Source organism: Homalodisca vitripennis, chromosome 4 (genome assembly GCF_021130785.1).
Source record: "Homalodisca vitripennis isolate AUS2020 chromosome 4, UT_GWSS_2.1, whole genome shotgun sequence".
Taxonomy (NCBI): Eukaryota; Metazoa; Arthropoda; class Insecta; order Hemiptera; family Cicadellidae; genus Homalodisca; species Homalodisca vitripennis.
Window position 1 is genome coordinate 33905427 of NC_060210.1, and position 17329 is coordinate 33922755.

Genomic DNA, 17329 nt, shown 5'->3' on the forward strand with positions numbered 1-17329 from the left:
GTGCTTGATCGGAGGAGATAGTTATAGTTTTCCATTTCATTTCAATTGTAATATTATTTATCTTTGTACTATTTTGATTAAGTAACTTACTATTAATGGCAGTAAATGAAGGTGTTGCAAATGTTTATGATGGGGTTGGGTGTGAGGAGTTTGAAGAATCACGTGATGTCTGTAATCATGTACTTTTTGAAGATATCAATAGATTGAAACTCCTTCATTTAAATATAAGGAGTTAATTAAAAATTTCAATAATTTATTAGTGTCACTCGAGGCACTCAACTTTCAGTTTGACATCATCATTTTGACGGAGACCTGGCTGGGCGCGGACGCTTTTTGCTTTGATTTAGACGGTTACGATGTTGCACGCACGATACAGAAACTAAACAGGAACGATGGGACACTTATATACGTGAAAAAGGGACTATCAGCTACTGTAACGGAAGTGGTGATTGGTGACGTTTTTGGATTGACTGTTGACTTTACTTTTCACAAAACTATATTTAGCTTACTGGCGGTATACAGGACACATGACAGTAACAAAGACATATTCATTGAAGAACTGGACAGATTTTACGAAAGAAAAACTAAAGATAAAACATACATTTTTCTTGGAGATATTAATATAGACATATCACAAAACAACTTGCATGTAGACCGATACTTGAATACTTTGTGTGGACATGGGTTTTTAAACTGTATAAACTTGCCGACCAGAGTGACTGACGACAGCCGGACTTGTATGGATCACGTGTTTGTGGACCATAACGACTTTGATAAGGTAAGGGCCGGGGTTTGGCGCACTGACATCACTGACCACTCAAGTACTTTACTAACTATACAGGTTGTGGAAAATGGGGTTGAGGCTCGCTGCGATCCTACAGTTAGTCGTGGGTTCGTAGATAAGAACAAATTTACCGCTCTCCTCCGCGAACAGAAATGGGATTCTGTGACTGGGACGAACGATGTGTTAGAGAGCTCTCGGTGTTTTCGGGAAATTGTTTCTTCTATAGTTGAAAATTCTAAAAAATCTCCAAACAAATGTTCATCCAAAAAGAAAAAAATTAAACCCTGGATAACGGAAGGCCTCATCACGTCAATAAGAAAACGCGACAAATTGAGTAAACAAATTAAAAAACAGCCCTTTAATACCGATTTGAAACGCTATTTTTCAAATTATCGCAATAATTTAAATCATCTAATAAAAAGTGCAAGGAAACGGTACTACAGAGAGAAAATTAACTCATCGTCAAACAATCCTAGAGTTTTTTGGGAAACAGTCAACGAAATTGCTGGCAGACGAACAAAGAAAGATTCCTTCCCTATCACAAAATATTTGAAAAACTATGAGGGAGAGTTGAACCTAAATAAAGTGAAGGGAGTGGCCGACGAGTTTAACGCGTTTTTCTCCAAGGTTGGATCGCAGTTGGCCTCAGCCATTGACGACAGTGGGACTCCATTAGTGAACGACAGCGACTTTACTACTGACACTGACTTTGTAATGCACACGGTTACTGAAACTGACATACTGAATACTGTGAATAGTCTACGAGGTGGCTCTATCCCGGGCTATGATGGCGTGTCTGCTTCTCTGTTAAAGGAAAATGTACATATTTTTGTAAAACCATTATTGCACATTGTTAACTTAAGCATTACATCAGGAATTTTTCCAAACGAATTTAAAACAGCTAAAGTCATTCCTCTTCATAAGTCTAATGATGTCACGTGCAAAAATAATTTTCGTCCAATTTCATTGCTCAGTGTTTTTTCTAAGGTAATTGAAAAAGTTGTAAAAGGTCAGTTTGTTCAGTATTTGAATCAAAAATCTATTCTTAACGATTACCAGTATGGATTTAGAAAGGAAAAAAACATTTCAGACGCTTTGTTTGCTTTATCAAAAAACATTAATCATGCTATCACTTGCAATGATCGTTGTTTGTTAGTCTTCCTGGACCTTGCAAAAGCGTTTGATTCCGTAGACAGAAGTAAACTATTACACAAACTGGAGTCCATAGGTTGTCGAAGGCTATCCCTATCTTGGTTCCGAAGTTTCCTCTCTGATCGCAAACAGTTTGTCACGGTTTGTGGGGTAGACAGTGGGGAGAGGGCCATTGATTACGGTGTTATTCAGGGAAGTACCCTTGGACCAATTCTCTTTCTTGTTTATATAAACAATGTTGTCAAGTTAAATATATCCGGCCAGTGTTTTTTATTTGCCGATGACACTGTGGTTTTATGTCGGGGTAAAAACTGGGACGATGTCTATAACAATGCGTTACATGATTTGTCTGTTCTTAAAAAGTGGTTTGATCAAAATATTTTATCTCTGAATGTTTCAAAAACGAAATTCATGCCAATATCACTAACACAGAGATCAGACCCACATTTTAATTCTCTTACTCTGCACACTTGCGGCAACTGCATTAATACAACTTGCAAATGCGAACAGATTGAAAAAGTGGAGAAATACAAGTATTTAGGTGTAATATTTGATACGAGAATGAAGTGGACTGCCCATGTTGAATATTTAAAAAACAAAATTCGGAAATACATATTTGGATTCAAACAATTACACGGAATATTAACATTTTCTGAAATAAAACTTGTCTATTTTGCGTACTGTCAGTCTTTGTTTTTGGGGGGTATTGTTGCTTGGGGTGGAGCGCTCAGAACAACTTTGGAACCATTATATATAGTCCAAAAATCAATTTTAAAGGCCGCGATTGGAGTTGGTACTGGGTTTCCGACACATGATCTTTTTAATATTTTTGAAGTTCTCAGCATAAGACAGCTTTATGTAAAAACCATCTTACTCTACATATTCAAACAACCGAGATTAATATTTAACAATGTATCCCATACATACTCTACACGAACCGCAGAATCGATAGGAATACAGCCACTGCAGCTAAACAGGTCTTTTTCAACAACAAGTCCATTTTATATTGCGCATATATTATATAGGAATATTCCGAGCTATTTGAGAAACTCTGGAGGGTGTTCTGTAAGCTCTTATAAAAAGAGAGTGCATGGCTGGATACTTAGTATTGGCAAAGACGCGGCCGAAAGCGTCATAGTCTCGGGATACAGATAAGCCTACCTTGACCTCTTCACTGACCTTGACAAACAATCCACTATCCGTTATCTTACAGTTAATCACATCCTCCGGCGGTTGGCGCGCCTTGTCTGTTGGTTGGGCCTTCGTGGGTGACTATTGTTGGGCCGGCGGTGGCTGCTGGACGGTTTGCCAAATCACAGACCACTGGTGTTTATGAACAGTAGTCGTCGTTGGGCCGGGGCGGTGGTCGCTGGCGGTGGCCCGGTTCGCGGATGTGGTGCGTCGGTCGTACTGGAATGCGTTTCTCGTCGGGCTGGCTCTCTCGTTAGAGCAGAATTATGTCCATAACCACAACATGCATTTTTTTGTTTATTTTATATTACAGACTTTCCTTTCTTTTTTATTATTATTATTAAATTTTGGATTCCTCTCGCCCAATTTATTACCAATGAAAATACTCCATACTCGTCATAATGTACCAGACCATAAAATGTCATTTTAATCTGAACCTCCTCAATATTGTATATTATATTATGTTACATTAACGGCTCGCACCCACGCACAGGCTTCAGCCTATGTGGGTGTCAATTTCCTTGAATGTTTGTAAAGTTTATTTTGTAAATTTTTGGAAATAAATCTTTTTGGATTTGAATTTGAATTTGAATTTGAACTTGAAACTTAACCACGGTAACAGGTTACTAGAGCGTAATATCGACTAACTACGTTGTTTTTGTAATAGTGACTTGACAAATAGTGGTATTTCCCATCTATAATAGAAGCAAATACTATAACCTTGACCTGACTTCCTCCCGGGCGTGTATTTTACGGCTCCTACTGGCCCAGAACAGGGCAAGGACACCGCGTCGGTGTTATGTCCTCTACTTCTTATTTACATGCCCTGATAAGATCATCCCCCAGGACGTCTAGTTATACCGCCCTTGGTATTATGTTAATTAGGATTCAGCGTGGGCTCTTCTACGAGAAGATTTATTGCTGGTAGTGCAAATAATACTTTGTATAATTGATGGAACTGCAAACTGTTATTTGAATTGTTTTGGGATTAAATATACTTTTAAATTACACAGCCTCACAATAACTTTGGGATATAATCGGCATATATATATATATATATATATATATATATATATATATATATATATATATATATATATATAATTTCAATGAACATTGAATCGCAAAACATGAATATATATATTCACAACTCCGTTATGCATGAACGTATAAAAAACTAAAACTGTTTTGGAATCCTTATAATATTCCCTAAGCTTTAATTTATAAAGATTTGTTTGCATCTCGAACTGTTTTTGAGATATCGAGTACATGTAAATCCCATGAGTCATATGTTTCAATTATCACAAACCTACTTTTTCCAACTGAACCGGAATGACTATTTACATGGAATTAATTAATCACAGTAATACTAACTTAACCACTAAAATGTTAGAAGTTAATAATTATAGAACTTCCTTACAGTTTTTAATTATCTTTGTCACGCCTGGGTTTAATAATAAAAGTTTCTAGTGAGATAAGACAGTTAGATAAAAATAGCACTAATAATTTTTTTAACTCTGACCTTTCTCCTTCAATAACTCTCTTTACAAGTCGTCTATACAAAGCTATATAATACTATAAATATCCATAAATAACAGGTAGTGTATGGGGCTGTAACCGGCCGATTCTTCTTTTCAAACTCTCCAAACGGGACAAGCTCCCTGCTCCTCATAATATTGTCTGTTGAATGATGTTCTTGCTATATATAGAATTCTTACTTCTTATCTCTACTCTCGTCAGACATTTCCTTCAATCCAACAACAGTACAAATACTTGAAACAAACAAACCCTCGCGTTTCCTCCTATACGTCTGTGTTTCGTTATTACAATTCACTACACAATTTCATATCCAATTCGTGTGTTCTTAAGTTGGTAATTGTGAAAAACAATAAGCTTCAATTTTTCCTAAAACAGTGATTTTATTTTTTATTTATTAGTAATATTTATCAATGCATTATTGTACCAAATTATTAATTAGAAATGCATAAACGTTGAAATTACAGTTATTTACAATTAACTATTGCCAGCACCTTTTAATGTTCAATACATGACAATATTGTTCAAATTTAATTCGAACAAAGTAAATAAAATGTATTGGTATTTGAGTAATGGCCGTAAATATAATGGCGATATGCATGTCTTATTTGTGTCACTATCTGTCAGACACGTTTATCCTTCGAAATGGTAAAGAGTAACTAAATGCTACACTAGTTTATTGCATTTTTTAAATACACATAGCCTAGATAGTTTTTATTCATAATTTAATTATTAGTTTTTTTAGATTGAAAAACAGCTGAACTATACTGAAAATTGAAATACCTATAACGTAATTCTGTCCGACATTTTGGTCTCGGTAGGTTGGTTAATATAGATTATTCGATTGTTGTGGTGGCCGCTTATACTACAATTGTGTTTTTTTGCCATATTTCAGCTCGAAACCAAAAATCATATTTTTTTAAATTAAATTTACGAAACTAAACTGGTTGCGTACCTTCCTTGAAGAAACTCTCGTTGAGAGGTAACGACGTGTATTTCAAGCATATTCAAAATATCAAACAATTATAATGTGGTTAACACAGATTGTCACAGACTTGTAGGCCATTCGTCACAGGAACAAGATCAGTCGGATGTGACGACGTAGGGATCAATTTTACACTATGTAGCACAGACAGAACGTGACACTGTTACAGTCAACGAACAGATGATCTGGACGAATCCATCTTCGGCAGTTTAATAGTATGTATCACTGTTGTGTCATGAAACTGTTTGGCTAAACTAGGGGTTAATTTGGTGGAATCCACTATCGGACACTTGGATTGTATGTATCACTGTTATTAGGTCATGACATTTTTATAAACTAACACATGATCTGATTGAATCCATCTTCGAAGAGTTGAACTGTATGTATCACTGTTGTGTCATGAAACTGTTTGGCTAAACTAGGGGTTAATTTGGTTGAATCCACTATTGGATACTTGGATTGTATGTATCACTGTTATTGAGTCAAGAAATTTTTCTAAACTAACACATGATCTCATTGAATCCATCTTCGAAGAGTTGAACTGTATGTATCACTGTTGTGTCATGAAACTGTTTGGCTAAACTAGGGGTTAATTTGGTTGAATCCCCTATTGGATACCTGGATTGTAAGTATCACTGGTATTGGGTCAAGAAATTTTTCTAAACTAGCACGTGATCTGATTGAATCCATCTTCGAAGAGTTGAACTGTATGTATCACTTATTGAGTCACGATACTATATATATCCACTTATTGGCTAAACAAGTGTATGACCTAGTCTCCATTGTCGTCATACGCTGCTTGGATCCTAAAAATGCATTTTAATGCTAAATCCAATTAATGCATCTGAAACCTATTCTTTTATGTTACTCTTTACACTTGCCTATACTGTAAGAACGGGTTTCAGGTAAAATTGTATATGTGTATTGTTTACAGGTATGTCAGTAAATGGAGTGAACTTTTTGTTGTTTCTGTACTAATTAATTTTAGTTGTTATGTTTATGTTGTAGGTTTTTACTTTATTTCTAAAAACACTGTGTATAAAAAATAATATTGTATCGTTTATCATTTTTAATGCGCATAAAACAATAATAATGAATAAAAGTTCCGTTATTGCATTTTTGAAATTTAAATTCTATAATTTCAATTAAACATTGCTAACGATATCGTTTTAGAAGATAAAGAGAATAGAGAATAGAATCGTGTTCGCGATCCTTATATATCTTAGAAATAAAAAAGGATAAAAATTTCCTTTATTTGAATAGTGTGAGTTTGTCACTTTTAGATACAGACAGCCATTTGACCATAGTGGTAATGACATTGTCAATGGCTGTCACATGACAGGGCATGTGTATAGACCATGACAAGCTAAATACTCTCAGAATGTAATGATTTTTTTTATTTTCTAGGCAGGTAGGCTTCAAAAAGTCAATGTTAAATACATAATTACTAAGAAATAAAATAATAATTGTTAAAACCATTAATAATAATGAGAAATAAATAATAATTAATAAAAAAGGTTCCATTTTCAACAGTATATATTCAAGTTATCTACATTTTCCAGGTAAAATCTATGAATTAAAATTATGTATTCGTTTGTCAAAATTTTATATTTTGTAAATATTAAACCATTCTAATTTTACAGACACTTTAGTAACTAATGGAACACTGACTTTTAATGCAAAAATTGATACCTAAATAAAGTTTAAGGGTAGAATCATTTTTAAATTTCTGACAACTCAGTAGTTTTTGTGTTTCATACACAATTTGGTCAATTTGGGTTGGTGCTCTGAACCTATATGAAAAACGTTTTTAGTGAGAATTTACAAGCTCTTATTGAATGTTACCCAGTAGTTTTTAACTCTTGAAATGTTGAATTGAAATAATTTGTGTAATATAAATGTTCCTCACTGAATTTCTAGTTAACATAACGTGAATTAAGAATATGGACAAACAATTTTGAGTTTCCTATTAATAACTAACGTTTTAAAACCGTAAAAAGTACATATATGAAAAAATAAATATAACCACTTTGTAAGTAAACTTGAATGATTTTTAAGTTTTCAGTCTGTTTAATCATTGCACATGTCCCTGTGTGTTTTATGGTTATTGTCATCCGTTGCAACAACATCTGCCGAGATGTGATTTTTTTAATCCAAAATAGTGAGTGATTAAAACCTATTTTTGAGTGAGTATTTTTATTTTTTTTAGAAGTATCATATTTATAATTTTTTATGTTTAGGTTAATGTTTAATTTAATGTATTTAGTGAAGTGGATTAGTGTTAATATAATTTTTTTTACATTTGTTAATAATTATTGTTCAGACAGGTTAAGTGTAAGAAAGGGCAATGAGGCCCTGACATTGCCTGTTTAAATAAACGAATTTTCATTTCATTTTTGTTTTTTTAACCTAGACGTAACAAGTTTGAACTGATATCAGTTTCGGGCAGACTACGCCTATTATATTTATTTTAGAAAATATTGTTCTATAATAATATACCTCTTCTACGATATAGTTGATTTTATTGTTAGCCACAGTCGAACATCAAGTTGATTCATTAAAATGTTTGGTGTATTACAAGTCACACGTATTGGCCTATGCCTTTTTTGCTTCGACTGTAGTACTGCTCACATGACTGTGTGTTGTGTCGTTAATGTGAGTGTGGGTAGATAACTTTTGTTAGGTTCATCCAATTTCTAAAACTGTATAACACAATCTTTGAAAGTAGTAGTCAATTTTTCGGTTATATTTTTTATTTTAAATTCATAGTTATAACAACTTTTTTGAAGACAGGAAATGGAACCAAATTTTTTTATTACTCCACCAGGAATAAGAGGTTGTAAAGCAGGAAATTTAGGAAAATGTTTAATCTGGATTATATAAAAACGGATGAAGATTTATATTTAGTACATTAAATATAATTCCAAGAACTCAAGGGAGTGACATGTTTTAGTCTTGATTTAGACTTAAGGACAACATCTTGCATTAGCTAGTTATAATTTAAGAAAATGAAATGTTTTAAATATTTTTCTTTAGGAAATTAATTTATTTATATCTTAAAAACCATGTTGTTCTCCTCAATCTTCCTTCATGGGGTTACTCTACAATTTCGAATTCCTATCTTTAAGCGTTTTTATTTCGGCGTGATTGTAATAAGTCCCAAATTCCTGCTTCTTATCCTAACTCTTCTCATGGCATGGTAAGAAATTGTTTTTAAACAAATTTCTCATAAAACTACCACCAAAATGTTCTTTAAAAATAAAATGTTGACTATTTAAATTTTAAATAATTCTAACCAAAATCCGAATGCGCCGTTCTAAATGATTATGTGGGAAAATTAGAGGAAAAAGTAAATGACAAGATCCACAAATATGTAAAGAAATTTACCTCAAGGGCTGACGTGGTGAGGTAAACAAATATTTATTGAAGTTGAAATGACTCCTTTGTCAGGATTCCCAGGAAGTGTCAAAGTAAGGTATTTGCACGCAATCGCTGGCTGTAATGAACTATTGACTATCGATACCGGTTCAGGTGGCCTCGACTCAAAGCTCTGACAGAAACCGTAGCTGTTTTGCGAGCCTTATATCGATTCCCCTCTTCAAGCCAAAGCTCACCTTCTTGTTAAACGAAAAATTAATTAACTTTGTCTTAGGAAGTTGACGTTTACCTTTAGTGACGTCATTATTCTTTGTTTGTTGGTTAGCGAAACCTTTCATCCATGAGACTAATTGTAAATAATTATGATGTTAACTTTACCAAGAACTAGTGCTTATTTTTTTAACACATTTCAAACTGATTGCAAAGTGTTTAATACCAATAACTTTAAGACTTTTTCTCAATTTTACGATATGTTGATTAAAATGGTTTCATTACTTGGTGAAATACTGTTCCGGAGACACTATTCATGCTTAAATTTGTGCATTTTCGGTAGATTACTTATAAAGTCATCCTATTGAAACGCCCTCGTGGTAGCATTTGCAAGCTTTTTAGTAGCCCTCATCGAACATGACCTCCAGAGACCAAACCACTCTCCGTTCAAAACTTTGTTATATAACGCAGCTTGCCGACAAGATAAGGGTCCCTAAAATGGCAAAACACAGGTTAAACCTTGGTGCAAAAATTGATCTTGTAAAGTTCGTTGGCCATCTCGATACGCTTTCCGTTTAAATATGGCGTTCAATGTTTTTTTTTTTTTTTAATTCCCAAATCTGTTATTTATAAACCTATAAAATAATTCTAAAAGGGTTCTGGAATAGTTATAGAAGTTCAAAGTTGGAACAAACATTGATCTTGTAAATCTCTTGAGTAATTTCATTGTCCAGCTTGGTCAATTATGGCGGAAATTCAAGCATTAAAACCTCCTTAATTTATGAACCTTGTGGAAAAATGGAAAATGTTCTGGTATGCTTATATTATACCCTACACTTTTTGACATAACCATCTTTGTACCTCGAAAGATATTGCAAAATGTAAAGTACGTGTAAATGTTATGATGAGCCGGAAAAACTATTCCTATTATAAAATTCAAATGATGAATTAATCTGTATTCATCTTTTTTTTATTTTAATAAATATCAATACACAGAAACTATTTGCTCCTCTAAACCTCTGTAGTATAATAGCTAGCATGCTCGCTCGGAAAGTGAGTGTAAATAGAGTACTAATCATAGACACGGAGGGACAATTAAATATTCTTTAATTTTTACTGTAGAAAAATCACCATGCTGTTGTTACTCGTGAAAGGTTTGTGTGTGCAAGTGTGGCCGGAGACGAGGGAATTAAAATACGGGGTTCAAGCTGGATAATATTTACGATGTGATTAAGCATATGTTGTATAATTAAAAGCCAATTAATATATATTTTTTTAAATACTCTTTTACTGTCAGGCGGATTATAGAACATTATAGGTTTGAAATGATGAATATGTCATCCGTATTTGTATCCTTATTAACTATTTTTAGTAATGATTGAACTGGTTATTTCAAGTATAATATCCTCCATCTATAAATAAAAAAATAACCATAACCAAGTTAAAACCTGTTAGAAGTTACAAATCTATTTTATATTAACCCATTAACGTATTGTAGTTTAATACCAAGCATGCTTCTAATAAAGATCTTTTCCATTTTATTTTTAATTACAGGACCTCTGTTGCAGAAATAACTAGACATATAACACCTTAGTGCTTTAACACCGCATTATTAGGACAGATAAATGTAAAATCTGATAATATCAATATGTTGTACAGGCAAAAGAAATAGACTGAAAATCTCATATAACAGTCATTGCAGGAGTTGAAGCTTAACCACGTCTCCTTATTGGTGACAACAATGTCCAAAACTAGCGCTCAGTTTTAATTAACTGAGTTTCATTAACACTGGTGTAAAACATAGTTAGAACTGTAATACAATCTTAAATTTTGTAATCGTTAAAAATAATATTAGGATGATAAGCATTTTTAAATCGTTTGCTTTTCGTTTTAATAGAATCAATTAGTAAAATAACTGTTCTTAAGTAATAATTATTAAATAGTCTTTCTGAGATAAAATGTTTGTTTATTTGGTTAGACGATTTATGTATGGGGGAAAGTTTTTGAAAAGGTCTAATTAAATTTTTATTAATTTTATACAATCTGTAGTTTGACTACAATAATAAGGTCGGAAGTAGGTCATCGCAATACGTGAGCCATGCTATAACGCGACCTATCCAACGGTTATTAAATTGTTATCAAACATTCTAACAAGCTCTTCTGCAGTGGTTTATTTTCTAACTGATATTTTTCAATTAAAGTCAAGTTAAAAACTGTAAATGCTAATATGATAACTGTGCAGTAATGGATTATTAGATTATATAAAAAAAATACCTTTACCATGACAAACATGTTGAAGGTGAGTGAAATGTTTTATCACGAAGATCATCAAAATTATTTTTTTAATCTCCAAGACTCCGTGGTGCCATTTTTCAAAAAGTACACAAATGGTTTACGGTATGGCGTGCGGTAAGGTACGGACACTTATTTATTACCTTAATTCTTAGACTTATGAGGCCGATGTAATGTATTACCTGCGTTTTCAGTTGGCGTCGCGTAGAACAATGGTAAACCCGATGACATGCAATTCTTTTATATTTATTTATAGCAAAAAAATAAAATTGTCTCAAAACCTTTTCCGGGACGATGTGAGTATTAAAACTTAATCTAAAGATTCTAGATTAAAGCTGTCCTTGAGAAATGACGCTGATAGGCGGGCCGACAGACAGATACCTGAGTTGATGGGTTCGCTCAGTTGACTAAGGAAATAACATCTGTCAAAACATGCCAAATGAAAGCGATACATTTACAAAGAAATACGCCACGTGGGCATTCCAATTTTAAAATAAAAAGAGCTTTCATGACAAAGAAACGCGTGTTATATGGGTAGTTCCTGATATATTGATATTAAAAGCTGTATTCGTGTGCTCGTTTTTTCTTGTGATACTACTATAGTGCAGAAGTTGATTGCCGTACTAATATTTTAATTGAACACTAACCGTATTATATGCAATTTTATTATAGTAAATTTTTATCAATTTATTTTTTGTTGTTATATTATATATCGCAACATTTAAAAAGTACGTTAAGTGAGACCGCTTTTATTTTAATTGTATTTGGTAACATTCGGGAACACTATGAATTTATCTTTAAATTATTAAGACGGAAAATTATGGCACATGGGGCTATGAAATGCCCATAGCATCAAAGGAGATACAAATAAGCATATGCCAATCATACCAGTCTAATAGCCTAGACGCTCAAGATGTTTCTGTGATGTGATCAAACACAAATACAGAGCTGTCAAAATGAGTGGAAATTCTTAATAATTTACTCGAAATTCATAGAACAAAATACCTCTGATCGATACCATATTCCATAGAAGTACCCATTAAGTGACCAAAGGATAAAGTTATGGACGTAGAGGAATTGATAACCTATACACTGTAAAATAAAAGGAGCACAAGACTTGTAGACTCTGACCGAGAAAATATATCATGGTGAGAGTACACATGGTCACGTACGAGATATTAATACTTTAAGTATTGTAGAATGTAATAGAGATCTAATAACTATGATACCTATACAACATATTTTACAAACATGTATGCATACCAGTTATTATTACGTTGATTTAGATATGATGATTCAGTCAATAACTGTTAATACATCAACCGACTGAGTAATACATTTGGTGTATTTATTGAAAATTTTTACAAAAGCATATTATATATATGTGTACAATATTAGACAAATTGACCGATAAAACCCGTTCAACACTTGATTCAATGCGATACAAATAAATTACGTGGAACAAAATTGTTGAGCTTGATTTTAGCTCTATATAAACAATATTTACTTTAATTTTAAAATGAAATGTCTCCCATTGTTATAATATGACAAAAAGTAAGGGTGTAAAGTGAGGGCTAACGTTGTTCTTATGGGTAAAACCGAGAGATGATTGACTGCAGCCGTCTCTCAAATTACGGCGGAGACATTTTAAAGCAGAATGCGTCTTTACCCGGAACAATAATATGGGTCACTGGGAATCATTATTAATAAGGGTAAGATTGAAGCTTTTCAGAGTTAAATTGTAAGCGTCCTGGCTTTCCATTAACTAAAATAATTGGATATGACATCTTTTTTATTGCTAATATTCCTACAAAAGTACTTGGACGAATACAGCTAAATTAATTTAAAAAACATTAATTCATTGCAATATTTAAAAATAAAGTTGGATACATTACTAAAATTTTACTGTGGATCATTTTTACGAAGAAAGGGCCAAGTTTAGGGAGAAAAGACGAACGACGCAAAAGGTTAATTAATTCCTCGAGAGAAGTCTTGAGATTAAACCAGTGTTTCCGCATGTTATATAGAGGAGGGGAGGGGTAAGGAAGGGTTTACTCCTCCTCTGGGAGCTGAAATACGTCACTGTTTGTTCCCCGCTGTTAACACTGCACATCAGCGAGCTGCAGATTGCTCAGACGTGGCACTAAACTTGTCCCCCCTTCCCCCATCTCACCCCATCAACGTCTAACCCCGCATTTCGTTTATGGCCGGAAGACCGTCTTAATAACAGCTACTAATGCCACAACCTATTTATAAAATTTACTCAATCAAGACCAAAATTAACTTCACTAATTAAGAATTTTTTAAAACGTCCATTGCTATACATTGTTTTTAGTCATCAAAATCTGCTAAAGATCTCCTCCACCAAAACAAATTTTTCGAAAATGAACGGATCACTAAGTGTTTTCCGTTACCGTCTTTACGGGATCATTTTGGAACGCGTTATTGTCCACCACAAGATGTTTAGATATCAATATGTTTGGACTCATGCGTATTGTATAGACCAAATCTATTTGCAAAGTTACTACAATCACTTTTTAAATTTTAATGATTTATAATTGAATTGTAATGTTCATGTACCACATTATTATGGATACTATGACAAAAATACTTATCTGCAAAAAGGAATTGTAAAAGCAATCGCACAATGGACAAACAGTGACTTCGAATAAATGTCATCTCGAAACCCAGTTTGCTCGATTCTTAATTGGCGTTTGCAATTTGTCAAAAGTTTGCGACAGCGTCTAGTTCTGTTTTTGTGATGTTTCTGAGTTGCTCAGTATCAAACATGACATCGGCTCTGACACATCTTCACAGTAGTAGGTTACAGCAAGGGATTCTCCCCATGCAATTGCTAATTAGACACTTCCGTTGCTAGTATTTTCGTGGCTGAGAACACTTGAATAAATGGCATTAAACACAACAATCAACCTCTTTCTTTACTTTAGATATGTATAATTCACATAACGTTCCTATAGTCTGTATGACTGACCTGTCCAGAGCAATGGCAGAGATAGTCCCAGCGGAGACTGTGATGTTGGTCCCTTGCGCCACCGGCACCATCTTGCACATCACGACACCCAGGGTCCAGCGCATGCGCAGTAGTGACACCAGCGTGAAGGGCATGACAAGCAGGCACAGGCCCAAGTCCGCCACAGCCAAGTTCACGATGTACAGGTTCCTGGGGGTCGGTCCAGAATTGGATATTGTGCGGCGGGAACACTGCCGAGCTACCACGAAACAGAGCAGCGCGTTCGACACCACACCTGCAGAACAAAGTGGGAATTTAACGATAGAATACAGTTATCGGTATCTTTGTGAACGAACACTGCCGAGCTACCACGAAACAGAGCAGCGCGTTCGACACCACACCTGCAGAACAAAGTGGGAATTTAACGATAGAATACAGTTATAGGTATCTTTGTGAACGAACTTTGCAGAGTGCAAGAATAATCATTGTAACTTCATAAAGGAAGTTTGTGATACAACAGGAAAGCACGATACATGATATTGACTTCAACATGTTACAGGAAAATGTGTATTGATAAAAAACAATAACGCTTTATTGGTTAATCACTGCATACCGTGGTACTTTCGTGTACAGTTTTCATCACCCATGTGGTTGTTTTCACCTCACAAATGTACGGTTTGGTATAGAAAGGTTAGAACTCATACGATTGGTAAATTCACATTCCGCTGCTCCTTCGTACAATTAATATCATAATGTAAAAATGCATTTTTAATGAATTTAGACTCCTTTGGAATGAATTCAGGGATAATAAAATGTGTTTTATAAAAATATCGTGTTAAAGATGGTTTTGGTGCAAATTTTTCGCCAAGCCATATTGCATTTTGTAAATAGTTCTTGACAAATGTGCACAGAGTTGAATGTGTTACATAAATAACAATTGTAAACCTTTTAGCTTCTTTTCGATAACAAAGGGGGGGGGTTAGTAAGACCACATGAACTATAAATTAGTATGTGATGGAGGAGTTCGAAAAAAATCGTATATTAAATTTGATATAAAGTTGTATACAAATCAGTGATGTGACAACCATGACCAGCAATGTAAGAGCTACACATGAATTTTAAGGGCAAACTTTGACGGGAATAAAAAATGTATTTAATCACGAAAAGTATTTAACACGCGAAACGCATGTTTCAGAGTTTGATTTTTAAATATAAAATTCATTAGTATATTTGGATATGGAAATAAGAATTGAACTAAAATCATCATAATCGTTATAATAGCAGGCCAAATTAATATAATAATAAATATATGGTAGTATTTATCTACAGTGAGATTTTTATGAATTGTTGTTGATATCTTTCAATTAACAATGGAGGTGAAAATTGATGTAACTAGTAAGTATAATGTTATTAATTGTGAACTATTGTTTTATATATATATATATATATATATATATCCTCACCAAACTTACATAAAATTGTTAATCTATAAATTTATACCTTTAAAACGATATATAACGTCATCCAAATGTTTAATTCAAAAACATAATCAGTTTTGAATCTACCGGAACGGTCTTTTAAATGTGTAACAACTGCCTGTACCTAAATTTGTTAATTTTAAAATGTACTACAACTAGTTTACTTACACGAAAATATATGTTGATAAAACTCAGCTAATCTATATATATATATATATATATATATATATATATATATATATATATATATATATATATATATTATAAAACGCTTTAATCTACTAATTGTAAACACCATATAGTCCTAACTAAGTTATTTACGTAAAATTGGAATGCATGTGACTGGCCGCCTATAATGAAGAGCACACCTAAAGTCTTTCGTTATTTTGTACTCGTCGCTTCTGCTTCAGCGAACTTTGCGCTTCCTGTGCAATGTTTACAGTCAAGTGCACAGCGCTACGGTAGCAGCGTTTACACACAGCGCGATGTAAAATCAGAAGCTATTTGGATCAAACTGACTCATGAATAAAACATGATTTTATCCTCATTTTCTCAAATTGCTCATTCTATATAATAGAGTGCATGGCAAATACATAACACAAAATGTAAATTTATTGAAAGTGCAATTGGTAAAATTTTTTTTGTTTTCAAGTATTATAAATAACATATAAACTTATCAAGCTGAATACAAACTGGAATAAAAAGGATATATTGAGTTAACGTACCTGAGGTGATGAGGATGGAGTAGAATACTATGAGGACGATCTCTGCGTCAGGAAACAATATCCTCCGAGACTGCCGGTGCTCGTGGAAGACCCTGAAGAACTCCTTAGGGGTGAAATTAAAGACTGACTCGGAGTAGTTGAAGGAGTCGGTCGAGTAGTCGTCATAATAGCTTCCATCGGCACCAAAGTTCATAGTTCACTTTCAGCTAAAGTACTTCTCACATTAATATCGTTCTAAGCTGAACCTTTAGTGAACGCAAACACTGTTCGAAATCATTTCACTCACTGTATCTACTGCTGATGTGTTGCAGAAGTTTTGACAGTCCGCAACTGATTCATTTCTGCAACAAAGACAACACTGTAACCATTATTGTGTTTTAATAAATTAGTAATATGTAGTTAGCATACTATAGTTTTTAAACAAAACTACAGTATATTAATAATTAGTAATAGCGATGTACAATAACGATCAATTACTATAGTATAAAACTACTCATTACACTTATATCACTTACTGACAGAATAGTTAGAGTTGGAGTTTTATATTTCGCAGAAATTTGGACACCTTATAAAAGGTATTTAGAAAGGGGGTTAGAATCTCAAATCTTCCAAACATCGCATCAGACG

General features: G+C 33.6%; 1 protein-coding gene across 1 annotated transcript in view; it reads right to left on the reverse strand.

The window, feature by feature from the left end:
• LOC124359147 (neuropeptide Y receptor type 2-like) overlaps positions 1–17030 on the reverse strand; it is a 35625-nt gene extending 18595 nt beyond the window's left edge. The window contains exons 1-2 of the mRNA XM_046811638.1: positions 16703–17030; positions 14521–14794 (exon numbers count right to left, since the gene is read on the reverse strand). Coding sequence (XP_046667594.1) covers positions 14521–14794; positions 16703–16895 — 467 coding nt within the window. The 5' untranslated portion in view covers positions 16896–17030. The remainder of the gene's footprint in view (positions 1–14520; positions 14795–16702) is intronic.
• Between the last annotated feature and the right edge of the window lie 299 nt (positions 17031–17329).